This window comes from Nerophis ophidion, linkage group LG06 (genome assembly GCF_033978795.1).
Source record: "Nerophis ophidion isolate RoL-2023_Sa linkage group LG06, RoL_Noph_v1.0, whole genome shotgun sequence".
Classification (NCBI taxonomy): Eukaryota; Metazoa; Chordata; class Actinopteri; order Syngnathiformes; family Syngnathidae; genus Nerophis; species Nerophis ophidion.
This window is the reverse complement of record NC_084616.1, coordinates 14,876,252-14,904,011: the sequence shown is the minus strand read 5'-3', so window position 1 is coordinate 14,904,011 and position 27,760 is coordinate 14,876,252. Positions and strand designations below refer to the sequence as shown.

Below are 27,760 nucleotides of genomic sequence, written 5' to 3'. Positions count from 1 at the left end.
GCATCGTGGGCCTGTTTGCGTTCGGCGGGGCGCTCTGCGTGGAGTGCATGGAGAAGGAGATGAGCCACCTGGTGGGCCGGATCATCGAGTGGATGACCGTCTACCTGGACCGCCACATTCAGCCCTGGATAGAGAGCCAAGGAGGATGGGTGAGTCTTTCCCTGCAAGTACGCACACACGCCAAGTAGAATGGAATACGATCAAATGGGCTTTATTGTCATTGCTCTGTGTGACACAATTCAAGTGTGTTGGGCGGGGATTGGGGCTCCTCCGCAGTGCACCTGTAAAATACAAGAGGACGTCACAAAGTACGGTACTGTATGTTTGTGATGGTATTAGCTGAGGCAAAGCTGCGTTATGAGCTAAGATAGTATGAAAATATTTGTGCAAATTTCCCAAAAATACCTAGCATCGGCGACAAGCAAGGCAAGTACCAGCGATTATAACATGCTTGCTAAGTGAGGTATTCTCACTGTGCAAAAAACCTGGAACTTTAGTATTTTAAAAGCGTTAGTTAGCCGTGTGAATTTTTGTGAATTATATTTATATAGCGTGTTTCTCTAGTGACTCAAAGCGCTTTTACATTGTGAAACCCAGTATCTAAGTTACATTTAAACCAGTGTGGGTGGCACTGGGAGCAGGTGGGTAAAGTGTCTTGCCCAAGGACACATGGGATGGCAGAAGCGGGGGTCGAACCTGGAAACCTCAAGTTGCTGGCACGGCTACTCTACCAACAGAGCTGTACCGCCCCAATATACTGTATATATATATACACACACGTGTTGTACACACGTACAACATTTAACACCTTCAGGATATCAACATGTGGAATTAAATTATGGAATGGATTAACCTCTTAAGGCACAAGCTGTTTGTTTACATGTTTTTTTTTTTTTTATATCTCTTTGCTATTTGGGCTGATTCGTCTCTACCTCGTCGCTGCCACCACAGCCAGGGGTGCAGTAGACTACAGACTGCAGTGAAGTAGGCCGGCTTCGTCGCGTGAAGAAGCCTACAACTTTTGGTTGGGTTTTCCGCTCTATTTGCTGAATGGCGATATACGATATGAGATAGGCGCCAGCGCCCCCCGCGACCCCAAAAGGGAATAAGCGGTAGGAAATGGATGGATGGATATATATCTTGATATTTTTTCCTTAAATTAAAAACAAAACAGTCTTAGTTACCTGAGATAATAAGTACGTCATTATTATGATTTAATTACGCTAAAAGCTAATTAGCCTTCACCTCAAGGACTGCGAGCGAGCTGAGCTGCCGCTTATGTTTCTCGAACGTCAACAGGCTCATAGTAATGTTACTAGTAGTTGACTTGGAAGTGTTTATTATAATTTGGGGAGAGTCCCCTGCCTTACCTGCTAAACACCTTTCTGTTCAACGAATCGCAGGAGCACTGACTCCATGCGTTTTGAATACACACTGCTGATTGACTGTTACATGTGCTCTGAATACGCACTGCTGATTGGCTGTTACCGCTGTGTGTGTAACCAATCAGATGGTTGTGTGGGACAATGCTTGGTGCTGCAGAGACATACTGAAATAAACAGAGGCCGAACGAAGCGGAGCAGCTCGTTAAGACTTTAGCTTAGGCGGTGGTTCTTTGTTGTTAAGGCGGCCGTAGCCCGTTAGCATCGATTAGCTGGCAGTCAACATCAACAAAACTCACCTTTGTGATTACTGTGACTTTATCGTTGCAAATGCATCTGCAGGTTATCCATACATCTCTGTGCCAAGTCTGCCTTAGCACCGCCGGTACATAGCATGTTAGCCTAGATTAGCATAGCATGTTAGCATCGATTAGCTGGCAGTCAACATCAACAAAACCCACCTTTGTGATTTCGTTGACTTTATAGTTGCAAATACCTCTGCAGGTTATCCATTCTTCTCCATGCCATGTCTGCTTTAGCACCGCCGGTAAATAGCATGTTAGCGTCGATTAGCGTAGCATGTTAGCATCGATTAGCTGGCAGTCAACATCAACAAAACTCACCTTTGGGATTTCGTTGACTTTATAGTTGCAAACGCATCTGCAGGTTATCCATACATCTCTGTGCCAAGTCTGTCATCGCCGGTAAAATGTGGAGACACTCTGGCACATTCAATGGGGGTCTGGCGGCAGATTTCTTGCCAGTGGTGCAACTTGAATCCCTCCCTGTTAGTGTTGTTACACCCTCCGACAACACACAGACGAGGCATGATGTCTCCAAGGTTCCAAAAAATAGTTGAAAAAACGGAAAATAACAGAGCTGAGACCCAATGTTTACAATGTGTTGAAAATGAAAATGGCGACTGTATTACCTCGGCGACGTCACATTCTGACGTCATGGCCTCCAGAGTGATAAACAGAAAGGTGTTTATTTCGCCAAAATTCACCCATTCAGAGTTCGGAAATCGGTTAAAAAAAAATATATGGTCTTTTTTCTGCATCGTCAAGGTATATATTGACGCTTACATAGGTCTGGTGATAATGTTCCCCTTTAAGGATTAGACAGGATGGAATGCAGATTGTGTGGAAAAAACAGTTTTGATTGTGTACTCAGGCTATCGGTCAGCGCTCCATCGAGCTTTGCGGGCCGCTTTGTCGCGGTCCTTTAGTCAAGACTGCCTGCCAGGAGAGTGTTTCGTCACAAAGTAAGATGATTCCAGCTTTTTCACAGATAGTTCTTTGTTTCCACTCTGGCAGGATAGTTCTTTGTTTGTTTCCACTGTCGCCTTGTTCTTTCTCTGCACTGTCCTTTTTTTTCCCTGCACCCGCCCTCTCCTCTACTGGGCTGCGCTAACGAGGCCGCCCCGGTCCCCGTACAGTCTGACCCATGCGTGCACGTGTCAGGACCGTTAGGTTAACTCTTTTTTTTTTTTTTTGTGCCACCCAATCTTGTATTAGGGATAAACTGTGTAATGATAAACCACCCTTAAAACTTCCCATGGTTACCATTTTAAATTAAAAATTACCACAAAAGCGTGACTGATTAGACCATTGGTGTCAAACTCTTGCCCGCGGGCCAAATTTGGCCCGCCATGTAATTTATTTTGGCCCTTGAGACAATATTAAATTAACATTTGAGCTGGCCCGCCGGTATTATACAGCGGCGGTGCATTCACCGCTAATTCTAATACTTGCCAACCCTCACGATTTTCCTAGGAGACTCCCGAATTTCAGTGCCCCCCCCCGGAAATCTACCGGGCCAACCATTCTCCCGAATTTTTCCCGATTTCCACTCGGACAACAATATCGGCGGCGTGCCTTAAAGGTACTGCTTTTAGCGTCCTCTACAACCTGTTGTCATGTCCGCTTTCACGCCATACAAATAGCGTGCCGGCCCAGTCACGTAATATATGCGGATTCTACACACAAATGAATTTAAGGCATGCTTGGTCAACAGTCATGCAGGTCACGCTGAGGGTGGCCTTATAAACAACTTTAACACTGTTACAAATATGCACCACACTGTGAACCCACACCAAACAAGAATGACAAAACACATTTCGGGAGGACATCCGCACTGTAACACAACAGAACAAATACCCAGAGGCCCTTGCAGCACTAACTCTTCCGGGACACTACAATATACACCCCCGCTACCAACAAACCTTGATTTTGCATGTCACTATAAAGTTATATAAGCCTTGCTTGCTCAATATTCAATGCAAAACTTGTTTGGGTCCCTATTAAAAGGTTAAGTTGTTCAACTTTGGCCCGCGGCTTTGTTCAGTTTAGAATTTTGGCCCACTCTGTGTTTGAGTTTGACACCCCTGGATTAGACCTTGATAAAGTCATGTGGTCTAGTTGTTAAAAGTGTCCGCCCTGAGATCGGTAGGTTGGCCCGAGTCATACCAAAGACTATAAAAATGGGACCCAGTACCTCCCTGCTTGACACTATGCATCAATTGGTTGGGATTGGGAGTCAAATCACCAAAATGATTCCCGGGCGCGGCCCCCGCTGCTGCCCACCGCTCCCCTCACCTCCTCGGGGGTGATCGAGGGTGATGGGTCAAATGTAGAGATTAATATCGCCACACCTAGTGTGTGTGTGACAATCATTAGCACTTTAACTTTAACTTTTGAATGCTAACATGAAAACAAAAGACATTAACTTATTTCTTCGTTCAGATGACCTTGCCCAATCTAAACTTGTGTGAAGACATTACTGCCTGAAGAAATTCAATTGTGCACATTAAACCTGCAGGCGGTATAGCTCGATTGGTAGAGCGGCCGTGCCAGCAACTTGAGGGTTGCAGGTTCGATCCCCGCTTCCGCCATCCTAGTCACTGCCGTTGTGTCCTTGGGCAAGACACTTTACCCACCTGCTCCCAGTGCCACCCACACTGGTTTAAATGTAACTTAGATATTGGGTTTCACTATGTAAAGCGCTTTGAGTCACTAGAGAAAAAGTGCTATATAAATATAATTCACTTCACTTCTTAAAACAGAGCGCTCGATGTACGCCCAGAGGAATATGACAACATAGAATAGAATACAATGTATTTTATTGTCATTATATTTGCATATAACGAGATTAAGGAATCCAATTGAAGGTGCGGTAGTGGAAACAAATATGAAATAAAAATAGATAAATGGAGTAAATTTGCGTAATGTTTCAAACCGGACGTGAGGCACCCAACAGTTTTTTTTTTTTTTTGCTTTATCATTAAAAAAAATACAAACTTTAACAAATGAAAACGGTAGAAGATAAGCATATTTAAACACTCAAATAAAAATAATATATCTCCTAAATATCCAAAACAATATTATCACACAAAATATTTATTTTGTCAAGAAATTATATTCTGTGGCTATTTATTCGTTGTATTTAATTATTTAAATAAAAATTGGTTAAAAGTGTGTTTATGAGTCTTTTTTTGAGCACATTCAACAATATTGTGATATTAATTAGAGATGTCTGATAATGGATTTTTTGCCGATATTGTCCAACTCTTAATTACCGATTCTGATATCAACCGATACCAATATATACAGTCGTGGAATCAACCTATTATTATGCCTTATTCCGATATTGTCCAACTCTCAATTACCGATTCCGATATCAACCGATACCGATATATACAGTCGTGGAAGTAACACATTATTATGCCTAATTTTGTTGTGATGCCCCGCTGGATGCATTAAACAATGTAACAAAGTTTTCCAAAATAAATCAACTCATGTTATGGAAAAAAAATGCCAACATGGCACTGCCATGTTTATTATTGAAGTCACAAAAGTGCATTATTTTTCTTAACATGCCTCAAAACAGCAGCTTGGAATTTGGGACATGCTCTCCCTGAGAGCGCATGAGGAGGTTGAGGTGAGCGGGGATGAGTTGGGGGGGTAGGAGGTAGCGGGGGGTGTATATTGTAGCGTCCTGGCAGAGTTAGTGCTGCAACGGGTTCTGGGTATTTGTTCTGTTGCTTATGTTGTGCTACCAGGGGTGTAAGGGTACACAAAAATTATGGTTCGTTACGTACCTCGGTTCAGAGGTCACAGTTCGGTTCATTTTCGGTACAGTTAAAAAAAATAAAAACTAAAAAATTTTTTGGGTTATTTATCTACCAAATTTGCAAAATCTTCCACCAAAAATATTTTTCTCACTGGAATATTTGATGTGAAGTAATCCGAACCTTGGATAGGTCAATAATTCATAATAACATTGATTTTGATTCAATATTATGTTTTGAGCAATGACAGTTTGAAAGAAAAAAAAACAGCTTTGTTTTATTAGTCAACATTGCAACTTTTTCTAAATTACATTTAACTTTCAAGCTTTTTTATTTAACTTTTGATGTGCTTTTGTTTATCTTAATAGTAGTTTTAGAATGTGCCGTGGGCCTTTAAAACATTAGCTCTGGGCCGCAAATGGTCTCCGGGGCACACTTTTGACACTCGTGCTATAGATAATAAAAAAATTAAATCTGATAAATCTATGGGTAAAAAGCAGAGCCTGGAGACGCATGCGTGTTTATCATAACCCTCTCTGCCCCTGCTTCACAAATGTTGCTGCGCGCACAATGTTTTTTTTTTTTTACCCCTTCTTAACCCTGAATGTACATTCTTAATACACGCAACCATAACTCAAAATGCCGGAGATTTGAGGCATTTAAGAAACTCCACCCGGACAGCCCCGCAAAAGAGGACGCATAGTCAGTCTATTTGAGCCTGATCGCTGCTAGCGCCGGACATGTCCTCTTTTGCTAGCAGCGACCGGGGTAGGATAGACTGACCATACGTCCTCTTTTCACCGGACATGTCCTCTTTTGCGGGACTGTCAGGGCAGAGTTTATTAAATGCCTCAAATATCCGGTATTTTGAGTATTTTTTACGCTACTGAATATGTCTGTGTGGAAACTCGTTCGGCACGCCTCCGCACTGAACCGAAACGGTTCAATACAAATACACGTACCGTTACACCCCTATCTGTTACGGTGCGGATGTTCTCCCGAAATGTGTTTGTCATTCTTGTTTGGTGTGGGTTCCCAGTGTGGCGCATATTTGTAACAGTGTTAAAGTTGTTTCTACGGCCACCCTCAGTGTGACCTTTATGGCTTTTGACCAAGTATGCGTTGCATTCACTCATTCATTCATAAAAAACATTAATCGGACATCTCTAATAAAAAGCATCAATAAGAACACATATATAACAGTAAAAATAAGAATATAACATGAGGAACTAGGCAGTAGTGACCATGTTATGAAAATGTATTGCCATCCTAGTACCCCCCTCCCCCCTAGAGAGGAGTTGTACAGGCTGATGGCGTGTGGGACAAAGGAGTTTTTTAGTCTTGGGATGAATGAAGCAAAAGGCTCCTCTGGCTACTGATAACACTATGCAGAGGCTGACTGGCATCATCCATGATGCTCACTAGTCCAGTTTTATTCCGATCGCCTGATCAGTTTCTCCAGTCGGGAGCTGTCCTTCAGCCTGCTCCGTCCTTTCCTGTACAAGTGGTCCGTGTCAGCATCATTGTATGTATTAAGGACGTAACGATGAACAGTATTAACGAGAATTGCCGCGAAACAGTTTTTAATTGGTTAAAAAAATTATCTTAACTGGCGCCAGCTTAATGCGAACAAGAGACTTTAACCTCTTTCCTCATTAAGAAACGATTTACCGCAATTCAAAGTTGTATAAACACATTACTGTCGGAGCAACGAAGAGTGCACATTTAACCTACAAGCTGTGCTATATTACAACAGAGTGAATACCCAGAGGAATACGACACAAAGGTGGTTTTATGCTACATTCGAGGGCCGCTGAACAGCACAGGGGGCCACAACGCATGGCAAAAATGAACAATAGTAGTAAGTAGGGCTGGGCGATATGGCATTTTTTAAATATTTTTATATTTTTAGGCCATGATACACGATATATATCTCCATATTTTGCCTCAGCCTTGAATGAACACTTGATGCATATGATCACAGCAGTATGATGATTCTATGTGTCTACATTAAAACATTCTTGTTCATACTGCATTAATATATGCTCATTTTAAACTTTCATGCAGAGAGGGAAACCACAACAAAGTCAATTTACCACAACTGTATTAATAAAACAGTTATTAAGCAGTGGCAGAAACATTCATGTCATTTTGAAACAGAAAGTGCAAGTTTGTCAGAGGCATTTTAAAACAAGCTATGAGTGCATTTTTGTGCAGGATGTCACTAAGATAACGTATCAAAACAACACTAAATTAAAGTGCACTTTTTGTACAGAGCGCCACTACAATAGTTTAAAACAAATAAAGTGCACTTTTGTGCACGATGTCACATAAGATATTTCAATTAGTTTAAAATAAAAATGAGCTGCATAATAGGAAATCAAATAGGGTATGTCCTTCGCTATGTGGTAGGTTCCTGTGGACGTTATTTCCTTATGTTGTTGACTATTTTTTTCATAAGGTGTTGATGTGGAAATGGTTGCTTCGGCATTTTGTTGGTGTGGCATCGAATAGAGATGTTGACATGCGGAGTTTAAAGGGGAACATTATCACCAAACCTATGCAAGCGTCAATATATACCTTGATGTTGCAGAAAAGACCATGTATTTTTTTAACCGATTTCCGAACTCTAAATGGGTGAATTTGGGCAAATTAAACGCCTTTCTGTTTATCGGTCTTCTAGCGATGGCGTCAGAACGTGACGTCACCGAGGTAACACACCCGCCATATTAATTTTCACATTACAAACACCGGGTCTCAGCTCTGTTATTTTCCGTTTTTTCGACTATTTTTTGGAACCTTGGAGACATCATGCCTCGTCGGTGTGTTGTCGGAGGGTGTAACAACACTAACAGGGAGGGATTCAAGCTGCACCACTGGCAAGAAATCTGCTGCCAGACCCCCATTGAATGTACCAGAGTGTCTTCACATTTGACCGGCGATGCTAAGAAAGACATGGCACAGAGATGTATGGATAACCTACAGATGCATTTGCAACGATTAAGTCAACAAAATCACAAAGGCGAGTTTTGTTGATGTTGTTGACTTATGTGCTAATCAGACATATTTGGTCACGGCTAATCAATGCTAAAATGCTATTTATGCTAGCTGTATGTACATTTGAAACTAGATACCCACATTTAATGCGAAACAAACACTTACCAATCGACCGATTTAAGTTGCTCCAGTGTCACAAGATGCGAAAGTCCTGATCGTTTGGTCCGCACATTTTACCGGCGATGCTAATAAGGCAGCCATGCTATGGGCCACTTCATTAGGTACACCCACGCTTGGCCGAATAGCGTCAATAGCTATTCGCTCAATAGCTTCAATTTCTTCTTCAATTTCGTTTTCGCTATCTGCCTCCATACTCCGACCATCTGTTTCAATACATGCGTAATCTGTTGAATCGCTTAAGCCGCTGAAATCCGAGTCTGAATCCGAGCTAATGTCGCTATATCTTGCTGTGGTTACCGCCATGTTGTTTGTATTGGCAGCACTGTATGACGTTATAGGGAAATGGATAGTGGTTTCGAAGATAGCGAAAATAAGGCACTTTAAAGCTTTATTTAGGGATATTCCGGGACCTGTAAAATTTTGAAAAAAACTTCAAAAAATACAACAAGCCACTGGGAACTGATTTTTATTGTTTTTAACCCTTTTGAAATTGTGATAATGTTCCCCTTTAAAGCACTCTTCTTTCTCTAGCGCAGTGGTTTTTAACCTGGGTTCGATCGAACCCTAGGGGTTCGGTGAGTTGGGCTCAGGGGTTCGGGGGAGGTCAAGACACACCCGACTCTTCGTGTAAATAAAAACTTCTCCCTATCGGTGTATTACGGATACGGCAACAGCAGAAGTCACACTGATTTGCAGATGTGTAATTTGTTGTAAGTTCATGCACTGTGTTGGTTTTGTTCTTTGAAAAACGGTGATGTTCATGCACGGTTCATTTTGTCCACCAGTAAAAAAACATGGTAACACTTTAGTATGGGGAACATTCACCATTGATTAGTTGCTTATTAACATGCAAATTAGTAACATATTGGCTCTTAACTAGTTATTATTAAGTACTTATTAATGCCCTATTCGGCATGGACTTATTATAACCCTAACCAAATAACTCTAAATTAAGTCTTTGTTACTTGGAATATGTTCCCCTAGTGTCCAAAAAACTCCAAGTCTTTGTTATTTAGAATATGTTCCCCATACCAAAGATTTACCGAAAACATATAACTTTGGCTTGAATTTGAAAATTTGTTTTGATTTTTCACTAAAGAAGGGTTGGGTAAATGCGCATCTGAAACTGGTGGGGTTCAGTACCTCCAACAAAGTTAAGAACCACTGCTCTAGCAGGTGACTTTTCAAATGATGCTACATATAGGCAGTAATGCTAGCTTTTGTAACCACGCTTTTGCACCACACTTGACAAATTACTGTTGTCTGTTCGACATCTTCCCGCTTGAAGCCAAACCATCGCCAGACGATGGACCCCCTGCTGTTTTTCTTGGGAATTCTTCCTTCATTTGTTACCGGATTCGCACCTTCTTTCTCTCGTATCACCACTCGCACCACAGCTAACGTTACCCATGCCGCGACCTCTCTGCTCCGCGAGGGCGTATACTTATGTGACGACTTATGTGACGTATGTTAGAAGGTTCGCTTGTTTTATGTCTCTGTGAGAAGCAGAGACAAGAAAGAGTGAGAAGAGCCTGCAGCTAAAAACAACTGCGTGAGAACATATACTCAAATATTACGATAGTCATTTTCTATATCACACAGGGACATATATCGATATATCGCCCAGCCCTAAGACTAATAACAAAACACTAAAAGTGAAGCATAGGAAACACAAAACATGCAAAATAGTGGGTTTTCTTTTAGTTTTCTTTTGGTTATTAAAAAAAAATCTATACATAACTTGGTCTGAAAATTTTTTTATGTTTGGGTACCTTCAACAATACGCCGATAATAATGATACCCCAGGATCATTTTGGCCACAATAACCGTGGTATTATACACACTCCTCGCATGGATCAATAGTATGAAAGCGGGATCGGCATTGTGTATGTATCAGTAGCAGCAAATAATGGCTATTGTTTACACCCACTCTGCTGCGCTGTGTAACAACGGGTCAAGAGGTCACACCTATGGAAACCCACATCCCAGTCGCAGCAGCAGCACGTGTCTCGCCGACAACAAAATCCCACGGGGAGCCAGACGGTGGCTTTGTTTGTTTAATGCGGCCAAGACTAGAACAGAAATGGGGGGTGGGGTTGCGTCTATAGGAGCAAAATATTGGTATATACCGTGTGTCACGTCTTTACTTTTAATAATAACAATAATCATTATTATACTCTAATATTAGTTATTAGTCAAGAGTAATGGTCATCATCACATAATCGTCTCCGTCAACAATACTAAACAAGTTCCAGGATGTCTGCTCATTTCTGATTTGTTCAGATTTTGAGATGGAAAATAGAAATGATCCGTGCCAGGGGTCAAAGTGTCCCCATCACATCATATTGTTTATTCATAAAGTGTAAAGATACGTTGAGTACCGTATTTTTCGGACTCTTAAGTCGCAGTCTTTTTCATAGTTTGGCCGGGGGGTGCGACTTATACTCAAGAGTGTCTTATGCGTGAAATTATTAACACATTACCGTAAAATATCAAATAATATTATTTAGCTCATTCACGTAAGAGACTATAGACCAGGGGTCACCAACCTTTTTGAAACCAAGAGCTACTTCTTGGGTACTGATTAATGCGAAGGGCTACCAGTTTGATACACACTTAAATAAATTGCCAGAAATAGACAATTTGCTCAATTTACCTTTAACTCATCCATTCATCCATCTTCTTCCGCTTAGCCGAGGTCGGGTCGCGGGGGTAGCAGCCTAAGCAGGGAAGCCCAGACTTCCCTCTCCCCAGCCACTACGTCTAGCTCTTCCCGGGGGATCCCGAGGCGTTAGACATAGTCTTCCCAACGTGTCCTGGGTCTTCCCCGTGGCCTCCTACTGGTTGGACGTGCCCTAAACACCTCCCTCGGGAGGCGTTCGGGTGGCATCCTGACCAGATGCCCGAACCGCCTCATCTGGCTCCTTTCAATGTGGAGGAGCAGCGACTTTACTTTGAGCTCCTCCCGGATGGCAGAGCTTCTCACCCTATCTCTAAGGAAGAGCCCCGCCACACGGCGGAGGAAACTCATTTCGGCCGCTTGTACCCGTGATCTTATCCTTTCGGTCATGACCCAAAGCTCATGACCATAAGTGAGGATGGGAACGTAGATCGACCGGTAAATTGAGAGCTTTGCCTTCCGGCTCAGCTCCTTCTTCACCACAACGGATCGATACGTCTGCATTACTGAAGACGCCGCACCGATCCGCCTGTCGATCTCACAATCCACTCTTCCCCCAGTCGTGAACAAGACTCCTAGGTACTTGAACTCCTCCACTTGGGGCAGGGTCTCCTCCCCAACCCGGCGATGGCACTCCACCCTTTTCGGGCGAGAACCATGGACTCGGACTTGGAGGTGCTGATACTCATTCCTGTCGCTTCACACTCGGCTGCGAACCGATCCAGTGAGAGCTGAAGATCCCGGCCAGATGAAGCGATCAGGACCACATCATCTGCAAAAAGCAGAGACCTAATCCTGCGGTCACCAAACCGGAACCCCTCAATGCCTTGACTGCGCCTAGAAATTCTGTCCATAAAAGTTATGAACAGAATCGGTGACAAAGGACAGTCTTGGCGGAGTCCAACCCTCACTGGAAACGTGTCCGACTTACTTCCGGCAATGCGGACCAAGCTCTGACACTGATCATACAGGGAACGGACTGCCACAATAAGACAGTCCAGTACCCCATACTCTCTGAGCACTCCCCACAGGACTTCCCGAGGGACACGGTCGAATGCCTTCTCCAAGTCCACAAAGCACATGTAGACTGGTTGGGCAAACTCCCATGCACCCTCAAGAACCCTGCCGAGAGTATGGAGCTGGTCCACAGTTCCACGACCAGGACGAAAACCACACTGTTCCTCCTGAATCCGAGGTTCGACTATCCGGCGTATCCTCCTCTCCAGTACACCTGAATAAACCTTACCGGGAAAGCTGAGGAGTGTGATCCCACGATAGTTGGAACACACCCTCCGGTCCCCCTTCTTAAAGAGAGGGACCACCACCCCGGTCTACCAATCCAGAGGTACCGCCCCCGATGTCCACGCGATGCTGCAGAGTCTTGTCAACCAAGACAGCCCCACAGCATCCAGAGCCTTAAGGAACCTTTAACTCTGTTATTATTAATAATTAATGATATTTATCTTTGTGGAAACACTGATCATCTTAATGATTTCTCACAATAAATGTATATAGAAACAGATAAATATCAAAAAGAAAAAAAAAGGGTATTTCTGTCTGTCATTCCGTCATACATTTTTTTCCTTCTACGGAAGGTTTTCTGTAGAGAATAAATTATGAAAAAAACACTTACTTGAACGGTTTATAAGAGGAGAAAACACGAAAAAAAGAAGAGAAAAACTAGCTAATTCGAATCTTTTTGAAAAAAATAAAAAAAGAATGTATGGAACATCACTAGTAATTTTTCCTGATTAAGATTATTTTTTAGATTTTTGATGACATGTTTTAAATAGGTTAAAATCCAATCTGCACTTTGTTAGAATATATAACAATTTGGATCAAGCTATATTTCTAACAAATACATATCATTATTTCTTCTAGATTTTCATGAACAAAAATTTTAAAAGAAATTCAAAAGACTTTGAAATAAGATTTACATTTGATTCTACAGATTTTCTAGATTTGCCAGAATATTTTATTTATTTTAATCATAATAAGTTTGAAGAAATATTTCACAAATATTTTTTGTCTAAAAAACAGAAGCTAAAATGAAGAATTAAATCAAAATGTATTTATTATTCTTTACAATAAAAAATAAAAAACTGTACTTGAACATTGATTTAAATTGTCAGGAAAGAAGAAGAAGGAATTTAAAAGGTAAAAAGGTATATGTGTTTAAAAATCCTAAAATAATTTTTAAGGTTGTATTCTTTCTCTAAAATTGTCTTTCTGAAAGTTATAAGAAGCAAAGTAAAAAAAAATGAATTTATTTAAATAAGTGAAGACCAAGTCTTTAAAATATTTTCTTGGATTTTCAAATTCTATTTGAGTTTTGTCTCTCTTAGAATTAAAGATGTCGAGCAAAGCGAGACCAGTTTGTTAGTAAATAAATACAATTTTAAAAATACAGGCAGCTCACTGGTAAGTGCTGCTATTTGAGCTAATTTTAGAACAGGCCAGCGGGCTACTTATCGGGTCCTTACGGGCTACCTGGTGCCCGCGGGCACCGCGTTGGTGACGCCTGCTATAGACGTATAAGATTTCATGGGATTTATCGATTATGAGTGACAGATTGTTTGGTAAAGGTATAGCATGTTCTATATGTTATAGTTATTTGAATGACTCTTACCATAATATGTTAGGTTAACTTACCAGGCACCTTCTCAGTTGGTTATTTATGCGTCATATAAGGTATACTTATTCAGCCTGTTGTTCACTATCCTTTATTTATTTAAAATTGCCTTTCAAATGTCTATTCTTGGTGTTGGGTTTTATCAAATAAATTTCCCCCCAAAATGCGACTTATATATGTTTTTTTCTTTCTTTATTATATATTTTCGGCAGGTGCGACTTATACTCCGGAGCGACTTATACTCCGAAAAATGTGGTACTGCTGATTAGGGATGTCCCGATCCAGGTTTTTGCACTTCCGATCTGATACCGATATTGTTTTTGCACTTCCGATCCGATACCGGCCGATACTGGCCTATCCGAGCATGTATTAAAGTTTAAAGTTATTTAGCCTACTTAGTTGTCAGATTCATGTTGAAAAGGGTTTTAATACTCTTGATGACAACTAGCCAGCTGAATTAGGTGAGTATGAATAGTACACAATGGTTGGTATTCAAGGATAAACACAAAATAGAAAAAATTATGCATGACAAACAGAAATGGCATCATTAAACAGTAAAAAAGTGAACAGTATTATGTGCAAATAATGCTGTAAACATTATTTAAAAAAGCAAAACACTCAAACAACCTGAGTAGGATAAAATGTCTATAACTCAGCATCAATACTGGCTCTTGAACAAGTGTAAACTTAAAAAAAACAAAAACAACTACCTACACACTCCTTTCAATTGTTTGCCCCAGTCAGGAGGGGCAAACAATTGAAGTCCAAGCATAATGGGGAGATTCTTTCTAACAAAGACGAGCACTTCAAATGCTCATGTGTCAGCCTGCTTCTGTGTTCATCTATGATGAGTGCTAAAGCCTCTGACTCTCAAGAGTCATTAAAATGTCTTACAACTTTACCACCACGCTTGACTTTATTGTGGCATGTTTTGCACTCCACCTCTTCATCTTTTTCTTTTTGTAGGGTAAAATAATCCCACGCAGCTGACATTTTTACCGTAACTTTTAATTCACACGGCCGTCTTAATGGTTAGAACACAGACCTGTGGATGTGTTGAAGCCGGTGTGCTGGAAAATGCGGAACGAAGCGTACTGCGCAGCAGAAGAGTGGATTGTATTATTTAAATCGGTGCGTTGGAAAACACGGACCGGAGTTTTAAAAAAAACTGGTTCTGGATCGGCATTTTCCCATACCTTGCCGATACGCATTTTTTGGCAACTATCGGCGGCCGATCCGATCCAAATATCGGATCGGGACAACCCTACTGCTGATAAGTCTTGACTAGATTTAGATTAGATTTTTATTAAGGATCCCCATTAGCTGGTTGCCACAACAACCCACTCGTCTTCCTGGGGTCCACAAACTCAATACAATTACAAGTAAAAGCATATAATTATAACTGCACAATACAGAAACAAATTAAAAGCATCAATGAGAAAAACAAGCAAACAATTTATAGTCACAGAATAATAATTACCATGTAAATATAACTACACAATACAAACTAAAACAAAAATCATACCAATATTTTGGTACCGGCACCAAAATGTATTTTCGATACTTTTCTAAATAAAGGGGACCACAAAAAAATGGCATTATTGGCTTTATTTTAACAAAAAATCTTGGTAAAGGGGACCACAAAAAAATGACATTATTGGCTTTATTTTAACAAAAAATTTTTAGGGTACATTAAAAATATGTTTGTTATTGCGATCAAAGAACAATTTTGTCGTTAAATAAAATAGTGAACATACTAGACAGCTTGTCTTTTAGTAGTAAGTAAACAAACAGAGCCTCCTAATTTAGTCTGCTGACGTGTGCAGTAACATATTGTCCTTTCTTATTCTATTATTTCGTCAACATTATAAAGGACAAACTGTAAAAATGGATTATTGAATTGTCAATATCTGCTTATTTTCTGTTTTAACATGTTCCATCTACACGTCTGTTAAAAAGTAATAATCACTTATTCTTCTGTTGTTTGGATACTTTACATTAGTTCTAGATGATACAACAAAATTAGGCATCGATACGATACCAAGTGGTTACAGGATCATACATTGGTCATAATATAAGTTCTCATGTATCCATGGACGTATTTCCTGAGTTTATGAATATAATGGGAATTAAAAAAAAGACAAAATGTTTTGTGACGATTAAAATATAATCACATAAGTACTGCGATGAGGTGGCGACTTGTCCAGGGTGTACACTGCCTTCCGCCCAATTGTAGCTGAGATAGGCACCAGCGCCACCCCAAAGGGAATAAGCGGTTGAAAATGGATGGATCATAATAGTATGTTGACTAGATACACTCTTGTCCTTGGTATCATTACAGTGGATGTCATGTGTAGATCCACCCATTGTTTTCATTGTGACGCCAATGAGCTATTGTATCCTCCTACGGTGTGTAGTGAAGCGTGTTTAGCTATTCCTCATCCTGCAGGGATGATCCTTGTAAAAAACAAAACATTTTTTTGTCGCCATGGAGGCGGGGATTAGTGATTTAGAACTAGCTAAAACCTTGCCGATTGCGGACGGTTATTAGCCGCTAACTAGCTAGCCATGTCTTCAAAGCACCTCTTCTTGTGTACATTTCAGTGTTATAAATTCACCTTTATCTTTAATTTTTAAGCCAAAATGCGTCCATTCTCCATTTTCTGTCTGCTTGTGAGTACTCTGTGATTGTGCGCTGCCGAACATGCTCGTCTTCCTGTAAAAAACAGCCTTGTCACGACATGACGACCTGCTGTCATGCCTGTATATAAAAAAAAAATATATATATATATATATATATGGCGAACCGGTACTTTTCAAACTGAGTATAGTACCATTTTGGATTCTTTAGTACCTCGATTAATTAATTGATTGATTGATTGAAACTTTTATTAGTAGATTGCACAGTACATATTCTGTACAATTGACCACTAAATGGTAACACCCGAATAAGTTTTTCAATTTGTGTAATTCGAGATCCACGTTACTCAATTCATGGTACTATACCAGTACTGGTTTACCGTCTTGACTAAGGTATATGTAACATCATGCAAATTTTTTTTTTGTTGCCAAATGTAAAAAGAAGAAAACCAATGCAACCTATAAATAGTCATTTGAACGTATTTAGAAGAACCTTTTTGGGTTTAGTAAGTGAAAAAATATCCTCTTAAAATGTAAAAAGTGAAATAACTGTTCTCCGACATCAAAGTTTGTTTTCTATTTTTTTCAGTAGTCAGGATCTATTCTTTCTGGCCCTGAGCGAGGGATTGAAATTGAAAAATAGGTGCTTTCCACACGACAAACCAACCGGCAGCTGGTATTTGTCCAAGCAGGCTAAACTGTCAATCATGGACGCCAACACCCGGCCGGCACAGAAAAGTACTCCGGGAACATTTGATTGCTTCCCCCAAGAGCAGTCCGGAGATAAAACCACATGATCAAATCAATGATACACTTGACAGAACACTTGAAAACCCTGTGAAGCTCTTGGAAAAAGAAAAATGTAATTACATTTACTAACTTTTATTATTTTAAATGTTACTTTCTATACTACAAACATAATCAACAGTAAAATGCCAATCAAACAAGCCGTTATAATAATTGGGCGGATCGAAACCGAAAGTTAACCTGGCATATGCGTTGGGCACACAAACCTGTCCACTCTCCTTTCATCTCACTGCTAGTACCTCTTCTTCCGGGACTTAGGCCTAGTATGCTAATGTTGCTCATTACGGTGGTACTTGAAGTTTTTTCTGAGAAGGCACTTAAATAAAAAAATTTGCATCATTTTTTCACAGAAAGAATGAAGTAGACCTTGACCAATCCTATTGTTGTACTATAAACACCTGCTTTAAGACCTAAATGAGTCAGTGTTGTTACTCGAAATAAAGACTAGACTATATCATAATATTCGAGTATACATTCTCACGCGGTTGCTTTTAGCTGCGGGCATTACACTACGCGTGTTTCCCACTCTTTCTTGTCTCTCCTTCTCACAGAGACATAAAACAAGCGCACCTTCTTACACACGTCACGTGTGCAAAGTCACACGCTCCCGCGGAGCAGCGAGGTAGCGACATTGTAACGTTAGCTCTGATGCTAACGGTGCGGTGCGGTTGGTAATACGAGAGAGCGAAGCTGGGAATCTGGTAACAAATGGAGGAAGAATTAATTCCAAAGAAAAACAGTATCCATCGTCTGGCGGTGGTTTGGCTTCAAGCGGGAATATGTTGAACAATTATGCAGCAAAAGCGTTGCTACAAAAAGTAGCAGCACTGCTAATGTAGCATCATTTCAAATGTGACCCGCTAGAGAATGAGTGTTTGAAACTCCACATGTCAGCATCTCCGGCCGGTGCCACGCCAACAAAATGCCGAAGCAATTACAGGGTTTCCCTCAGAAAATTTGTTAGTTAAGGTAGATCGGTGTATCTCGGCCTGTCGCCATCACGTCCCCACCTCTTCGCTGCCACCACAGCCTGGGGGGCAATAGACTACAGACTGTGGTGAAGTAGGCCGGCTTCGTCGCATGAAAAAGCCTACAACTTTTGGTTGTTTTCCGCTCCATTTCAATGGGGATATACGATATATATCTCAATATTTTTCCGTTAAGTAAAAACAAAATAGTACTTGTTACATGAGCTACTAGAATAATGACTTACAAAGTCAAGTTGATGACTTAATGTAAGTAAGCGTTTGCAATAAACGTTTCCAAAAAAAGAGTTACAATTGGGGCCACATAATGACATATGCTCAACTCCATCCATCCATTTCCTACCGCCTGTCCCTTTTGGGGTTTCTGCTTAATTTATTACAGTATTTGGGAAGCCTAACACGTGATAGCAGGTGGTGGCTGCTATTGTGTCACAGTCACACCCCAGGCGAAGACACACTTTTTGGTACTTTTATTAATACAAATTAATTAAAAATTGGGATTCCGTCAAGAATTAGCAGGACTTAGATGACCGAAAACAGTTATTTCACTTATATTTTAGGCGGTGGCTTTGTTGTTAAGGCGGCCGTCTTAAAGAAGGAAAAAACGCTGAACTATTTCCAGATCTACACCGTACGAAAAAAAGTTAACAACAGAAGGAGATAACATCCGCAGGAACCTACCACATAGCAAAGGACATACACTATTTGATTTCTATTATGCAGCTCATTTTTATTTGACAGTTATTGAAATATCTTAGGGCTTCACGGTGGCAGAGGGGTTAGTGCGTCTGCCTCACAATACGAAGTTCCTGCATTCCTGGGTTCAAATCCAGGCTCGGGATCTTTCTGTGTGGAGTTTGCATGTTCTCCCCGTGAATGCGTGGGTTCCCTCCAGGTACTCCGGCTTCCTCCCACTTCCAAAGACATGCACCTGGGGATAGGTTGATTGGCAACACTAGATTGGCCCTAGTGTGTGAATGTGAGTGTGAATGTTGTCTGTCTATCTGTGTTGGCCCTGCGATGAGGTGCTGACTTGTCCAGGGTGTACCCCGCCTTCCGCCCGATTGTAGCTGAGATAGGCGCCAGCGCCCCCCGTGACCCCAAAAGCGGTAGAAAATGGATGGATGGATGAAATATCTTATGTGACATCATGCACAAAAGTGCACTTTATTTGTTTTTAAATATTGTAGTGGCGTTATGTACAAAAAGTACACTTAAGTGTTGTTTTGATATGTTATCTTGGTGACATTATGTACAAAAGTGCACTAATAGCTTTTAAAATGTCTCTGACAATCTTGCACTTTCTGTTTTGTACCACTGTTTAATAAATACAGTTTTGGTCAATTAACTTAGTTGTGATTTCCCTCTCTGCATGAAAGTTTAAAATGAGCATATATTAATGCAGTATGAATAAGAATGTTTTAATGTAGACACATGGAATCATCATACTGCTGTGATTATATGCATCGAGTGTTCATTCAAGGCTAAGGAAAAATATCGAAATATATATTGAGTATCGCGACATGGCCTAAAAATATGGAGATATTAACAAAAGGCCATATCGCCCAGCCTTACTGGTCAGTATGTCATTCACCATTTGTCAGATGTTTTCCTCATCTCTTTCTGTGCATGATGTCTCTCCCCCCCCCCCACACACACACACACACACACACACACACACACACACACACAAGTTGCATGTCAGCGTCCTCTTAGGGAAGTGAATGAGGGAATTCGTGTAAAAAGTTGAATGGGTCAGCGTGTTAAGAACATCCTGTAGTCCACTTTCATTTCTCCTGTTGATGCTGATGATGGACAATACAGGGGCGGCATAGCTCGGTTGGTAGAGCGGCCGTGCCAGCAACTTGAGGGTTGCAGGTTCGATTCCCGCTTCTGCCTTCCTAGTCACTAGCAAGACACTTTACCCACCTGCTCCCAGTGCCACCCACACTGGTTTAAATGTAACTTAGATATTGGGTTTTACTATGTAAAGCACTTTGAGTCACTAGAGAAAAGCGCTATATAAATATAATTCACTTCACAATTCACTACAGCCTCTGAGTGCACGATTCATATTTCTTGGGTGTCTGGAACACATACATCCGATTTGCATTATTTCTAATGGGAAAATTGATTCCGCTACAATTGGGTCTTTGTTAGAGATGTCCGAAAATGGCTTTTTTGCCGATAGTCCATATTGTCCAACTCTTAACTACCAATTCCGATATCAACCGATATAGTCGTGGAATTAACACATTATTATGCCTAATTTTGTTGTGATGCATTAAACAATGTAAGCAAGTTTTCCAACACAAATCAAATCAAGTTATGGAAAAAATGCTAACATATGACCAAGTATGCTTTGCATTCATTTGTGTGTGTGAAAAGCCGTATGCATTATGTGATTGGGCCGGCACGCAAAAGCAGTGCCTTTAAAGTTTATTGGCGCTCTGTACTTCTCCCTATGACCGTGTACCACTCTGTACAGCGCCGTTTTAAAAAGTCATAAATTTCACTTTTTGAAACTTGTACAGATAATTTCCGATATTACATTTTAAAGCATTTACCGGCCAATAATATCATCAGTGCGATATTAGCGGACGTCTCTACTCACAAGTGTAAAACTGCTTTTTCAAAGTAATAATTTTTTATTTCATGCGCCAACAAAAAAACATGACTTTGACACAATTGTGTCTCATAATTAAAACAGATGACAGCCATATGGACCTTGTTGTTTTATTTTCAATGAAACAAGAGAAAATACGTACTCATATAGTAGTACAGTTGGCACAGTACAGTAAACGGACAGTTAATATTAGAGATGTCCGATAAATGCTTTAAAATTTATGTTGGAAATTATCGGTATCGGTTTCAAAAAGTAAAATTTATGAGTTTTTAAAACGGCGCTGTACGGAGTTGTAAACGGGCGTAGGGAGAAGTACAGAGCGCCAATAAACCTGCCGGCCCAATATCATGACATCTACGGCTTTTCACACTCACAAGTGAATGCAAGGCATACTTGGTCAACAGCCATACAGGTCACACTGAGGGTGGCCGTATAAACAACTTTAACACTGTTACAAATATGCGCCACACTGTGAACCCACACCAAACAAGAATGACGAACAGATTTCGGGAGAACATCCGCACCGTAACACAACATAAACACAACAGAACAAATACCCAGAACCCGTTGCAGCACTAACTCTTCCGGGACACTACAGTATACACCCTCCCCTACACCCTACCCGTTAGAATAATTATGGATTTATTATCATCATAACTTTTATGCTTAAGGACCATTACTATAAAGTATTGTCAATTTGTGCTGCCCCGCTGGATGCAATAAACAATGTAACAAGGTTTTTCAAAATAAATCAACTCAAGTTATGGAAAAAAATGCCATAATTATTATTGAAGTCAAAAAGTGCATTATTATTTTTTTTAACATGCCTCAAAACAGCAGCTTGGAATTTGGGACATGCGCTCCCTGAGGGAGCATGAGGAGGTTGAGGTGGGTGGGGTAGGGGATAGCAGGGGGTGTACATTGTTGAGTCCCGGGAAGAGTTAGTGCTGCAAGGGGTTGTGGGTATTTGTCCTGTTGTGTTACGGTGCGGGTTTTCTCCCGAAATATGTTTGTCCTTCTTGTTTGGTGTGGGTTCACTGTGTGGCGCATATTTGTAACAATGTTCAAGTTGTTTATACGGCCACCCTCAGTGTGACCTGTATGGCCGTTGACCAAGTATGCTTGGCATTCCCTTTTTGTGTGAAAAGCTGTAGATATCAAGGTTTATTGGTGCTCTGTACTTCTCCCTACGTCCGTGTACCACTCCGTAAAGTGGCGTTTTAAAAAGTCATAAATTTAACTTTTTGATACCGATAACTTCCGATATTACATTTTAAAGCATTTATCGGCCGATAATATCGTCAGTCCGATATTATCGGGCATCTCTAGTGTGCCGCCGGGTGATGTTGGAGCGTAGCCGCGGGGCAAGTGTGCCCTCCTCGCTGCTTGCTGATGAAATATCCTCTAAACTGTGAGCCTGCAAGGGCACTTTCTCTTTCAGTCACTCTTGAAAAGAAAAATTGGTAGCACAACTCGCGATTGTTTTGTAATATAAGCCGTCTTTCTAGGTTGGTTTTTTTGCTTCAAGCTGCGTGTCAAAATTTGTGTTAGTGGTCAGCCGTACAAGTCGGCTCTCTCAGGTAAATTATGTATATTATTATTACTACCCCAAAAACAGTGAAGTTGGCACCTTGTATAATTTGTAAATAAAAACAGAATTCAATGATTTGCAAAATCCTTTTCAATTTATATTCAATTGAACAGATTGCAAATTTTTTGCTCAAACGGAGAAACAACATTTTTGTTTGCAAATAATCATTAACTTGCAAAAAAGTTGGCTCGGGGGCATTTTTACCACTGTGTTACATGGCCTTTCCTTTTAACAACACTCAGTAAACATTTGGGAACTGAGGAGACCAATTTTTGAAGCTTTTCAGGTGGAATTAGTTCCCATTCTTGCTTGATGTACAGCTTAAGTTGTTCAACAGTCTCCGTTGTGGTATTTTAGGCTTCATATTGCACCACGCATTTTCAATGGGAGACAGGTCTGGACTACAGGCCGGCCAGTCTAGCACCCGCACTCTTTTACTTTGAAGACTACACTATTGTAGCACGCGGCTTGGCATGGTTTTGCTGAAATAAGCAGGGGCGTAACGTGTTTTTCTTATTAAAAGCATGTTAAAATAGTAGTTAGGGCCCAGCACGTTTTGAATATTGAGTTGAGGTACAAATATTTTTGGGTTACTTGCTCCATCACATAAACAAGTAAAGTAAGCCGAGGTAGCACTTTGCTCTTCATGGATGAATGTACGGTTAAAAAAAGCTATTTTTTTCTTTTCTGCTTTCTCCAAATTATTATTAAAGACAATATTATGCCAGATCTACTCTGGACTAGACTCACACTATTATGTTAGATCCACTATGGACTGGACTCTCACTATTATGTTAAATCTTTTATGGACTGAACTTCCACTATTATGTTAGATCCACCATGGACTGGACTCTGACAATATTATGCTAGATCCACCATGGACTGGACTCTCACAATATTATGCTAGATCGACTATGAACCGGACTCTCACAATATTATGTTCAATCCACTATGGACTGGACTCTCACTATTATGTTAGATCCACTCTGGACTGGACTCTCACTATTATGTTAGATCCACTATGGACCGGACTCTCACAATATTATGCTAGATCCACTATGGACGGAACTCACAAAATATTATTTTAGATCCACTATAGACCGGACTCTCACCATTATGTTAGATCCACTCTGGACTGGACTCTCACTATTTAGTTAGATCCACTATGGACCGGACTCTCACAATATTATGTTAGATCCACTATGGACTGGACTCCCACTATTATGTTTGATCCACTATGGACGGAACTTTCACACTAGATCCACTATGGACTGGACTCCCACTATTATGCTAGATCCACTATGGACCAAACTCTCACAATGTTATGTTAGATCCACTATGAACCGGACTCTCACAATATTATGTTCAATCCACTATGGACCGGACTCTCACTATTATGTTAGATCCACTCTGGACTGGACTCTCACTATTATGTTAGATCCACTCTGGACTGGACTCTCACTATTATGTTAGATCCACTATGGACCGGACTCTCACAATATTATGCTAGATCCACTATGGACGGAACTCTCAAAATATTATGTTAGATCCACTCTGGACTGGACTCTCACTATTTAGTTAGATCCACTATGGACCGGACTCTCACAATATTATGTTAGATCCACTATGGACTGGACTCCCACTATTATGTTAGATCCACTATGGACGGAACTTTCACACTAGATCCACTATGGACTGGACTCTCACACTATATTATCTTAGATCATTGTCATCCCATTTGGTTGAGTTTTTTTCCTTGCCCTGATGTGTGATCTAAGCCGAGGGCGTCGTTGCGGCTTGTGCAGCCCTTTGAGACACTGGTGATTTAGGGCTATATAAGTAAACATTGATTGATTGAATAAAGGAACTTCTATATTTTATTACTTGTGTTTTTATATTTAGTAAATAACATCTCCAATTACTTAATTGGAGATTACTTATTAAATAAACACCCAGGGATGTAACGATATGAAAATATCAGTACTATCACGGTATTGTTGAATGTTTTCTCAAAAAGTACTCATAGAGACTTATAACTAAGTTTTATTTAAAAAGTTAAATCCAATAAACAAACAGCTAGTTGCCACACAATATGCTTTCTTGGCAGAATAAGTACATTATATGATATTATTGTTCTGGCTACATAAGAGCCATATCCATTTTTTGAGTGTTCAATTAAGTTGATATTTTATTGTTTTTTGTTTTAGTTTTTTAATAACAATAAAAACAACGTCACGTTCGGTTTATGTGGCGATACCGGTACTCATCGGTACCAATATTTGTCAAACAATAAAACCTGAATGTTTCAATTTCACATATTTATTTCTCTATAGATCGGTTATTTGAATATATCAAAGCAACATCCAACTGTTTGTATAGTTACACTGCAATTGTTTGTCAAATTTCTACAACATAAAAACAATGCAGGGTTTTTTTTCTTAGTATCGCACAAAATAAATCCCGTTTTATGCCCTCCTTTTTTTTCCTTCTGGAAAATATGTGCTGCGGGTCCTTGCAGGACAAAAGAGTTAAAAACAAACAAGCAAAAGAGGATGGAGTGAAAGCGAAATATGTGTGTTAAAAGTATTAAAAACTACAAATAAAAGTGAAGCAAGAACTTTACATAAACATTACCAGGTACAGTACGAGAAACCCAGCTGATTATGATACCTATTGCAAGTTAAAATGCAAAGCTAGCGTTTTTCTTTTCCTATTAGGTATTGTTGGGTTTTTGTCATGAAAAATTGATGGGTTGCAAGACTACTAAGAGCGTGGCCACTTCTAATGCAACTGAACGTGACGTCACGCTCAACCCAGGCACTGAAACGTGGCACCGCTAGATCCTACTGGAACCGGTCAAAAAAGTACCGGATCCGGTGCCCGTCCCTAGACATCACGCAAATGTACTTCCTGTTGTCATATTGCTTCGAGTAATGGTCGATTAGCAAGCAATCTAAGTTTTTAATGTCTTGAGTTAAAAATCTTTTATATAAGTTTAGATTGGGGAATTGGGTCTTTTAATGGAAAAAGATGTTAATGTTTCTTTCTTTCATGTTAGCTTAAATAATTCAGCGAGCTAGCACCAGCTTACGTCTCCAGTCCATGACTTTGTCAAAATGTTATCAATTATGGTTTTACGACCATTTGAATTAAAAAAAAAATTACTAAGCATGGGAATTTTTACATTGTTAAATACTGTGTAAACAGGGCTGGGCGATATATCGAATGTACTCAATATATCTCGGGTTTGTCGTTGTGCGATATAGAAAATGACTACCGCATTTTTCAGATTATAAATCGCAGTTTTTTTCATAGTTTGGCCGGGGGTGCGACTTATACTCACGATTGACTTATGTGTGAAATTATTAACATGTTACCGTAAAATAACAAATGTTTTTTAGCTCATTCACGTAAGAGACCAGTCTAGTATAAGATTTAATCGGATTTAGCAATTAGGAGTGACATATTTTTGGAGAAACTTAAAAAATAGCATTTTCTATATGTTATAGTTATTTGAAAGACTCTTACCCTAATATGTTAGGTTAACATACCAGGCACCTTCTCTCTAGTTATTTATGTGTCATATAAGGTACACTTATTCATCCAGTTGTTCACTATTCTTTGTTTTAAATTGCCTTTCAAATGTCTATTCTTGGTGTTGGGTTTTATCAAATAAATTTCCCCCAAAAATGCGACTTATACTACAGTGCGACTTGTACATGTTTTTTTCCTTCTTTATTATGCATTTTCGGCAGATGCGACTTATACTCCAAAAATACGGTATTTTGTGATGTTCGAGTATACGTTCTTTTAGCTGCGGGCATTACACTACAGGCGTTTCTCACTCTTTCTTGTCTCTCCACATAGATACATAAAACAAGCGCACCTTGTTATACATACGTCACATACTGTCGCTCGTGCAACGTCATACGCTCTCGCGGAGCAGAGAGGCAGCCGAATGGGCAACATGAGCTGTGGTGCTAGCGGTGCGGTGCGAGTGGTAATACGAGAGAAAGAATGTGCGAATCTGGTAACAGAGGAAGAAATAATCCCGAAGAAAAACAGCAGGGGGTTCATCGTCTGGTGGTGGTTTGGCTTCAAGCGGAAAGATGTTGAACAGACAACCGTAATATGTCAAGTATGCGGCAAAAGCGTTGCTACAAACAGTAGCATTACTGCTAATTTGTGGCATCATTTGAAAAGTTACCCGCTAGAAAATAAGGATGTCAACATCTGCGGCCGGTGCCAAATCCAAATAAAATGCTGAAGTAACAATTTCCACATCAACACCGTTTAAAAAAATTGTCAACAGCAGGAGGTGACGTCCGCAAGAACCTACCACATAGCGAACTATTTGATTTCCTATTATGAAGCTAATTTTTATTTGACAGTTATTGAAATATCTTGTGTGACATCATGCACAAAAGTGCACTTTATTTGTTTTAAACTATTGTAGTGGCGTTCTGTACAAAATGTGCACTTTAATTTAGTGTTGTTTTGATATGTCATCTTGGTGACATCATGCACAAAGTGCACTCGTAGCTTGTTTTAAAATGTCTCTGACAATCTTGCACGTTCTGTTTTGGAGATGACATGAATGTTTGTGCCACTGCTTAATAACTGTTTAATAAATACACTTTTGGTGGATTGACTTAGTTGTGATTTTCCCTCTCTGCATGAAAGTTTTAAATTAGCATATATTAATGCAATATGAAGAAGAATGTTTTAATGTAGACACATAGAATTATCATACTGCTGTGATTATATGCATCAAGTGATCATTCAAGGCGAAGGCAAAATATGGAGATATATATTGTGTATGTTGACATGGCCTAAAAATATCGAGATATAAATAAAAGTCCATATCGCCCAGTGTAAATACAGTTTAGTTTTGATCAGAGTGGCCTTGCATAAGAAAGAAGGTTTGTGCTTATTTAATAAAAACAAGGGAAACTAAACTGAAATAATTTAGGCTAACAAGTGTTGCTGTCAGTCATTAAAATAAGCCATAATGAAGTAGATCAGGGGTTGGCCCGCGAAACGTTATTTTGCGGCCCCTACCTTAATATTTAATGTTAGTGCAGCCAGCAAGTTTTATATGAATAGCGCTTGACAGCGTTGTGTTATTTGGGCCAAAATTGTCTCTTTTAACATTCTGGGTTGCCTACCC

The 27,760-nt window shown here is 40.1% G+C and overlaps 1 protein-coding gene across 1 annotated transcript in view; it reads left to right on the top strand.

Annotated features, from left to right (window-relative positions):
* The window catches only part of bcl2l1 (BCL2 like 1), a 110,770-nt gene that overhangs the window by 9,636 nt on the left and 73,374 nt on the right, over positions 1-27,760 (top strand). The window contains exon 2 of the mRNA XM_061902730.1: positions 1-149. This exon is cut by the window's left edge and continues 590 nt beyond it. Within this exon, the coding sequence (XP_061758714.1) occupies positions 1-149 (149 nt within the window). The remainder of the gene's footprint in view (positions 150-27,760) is intronic.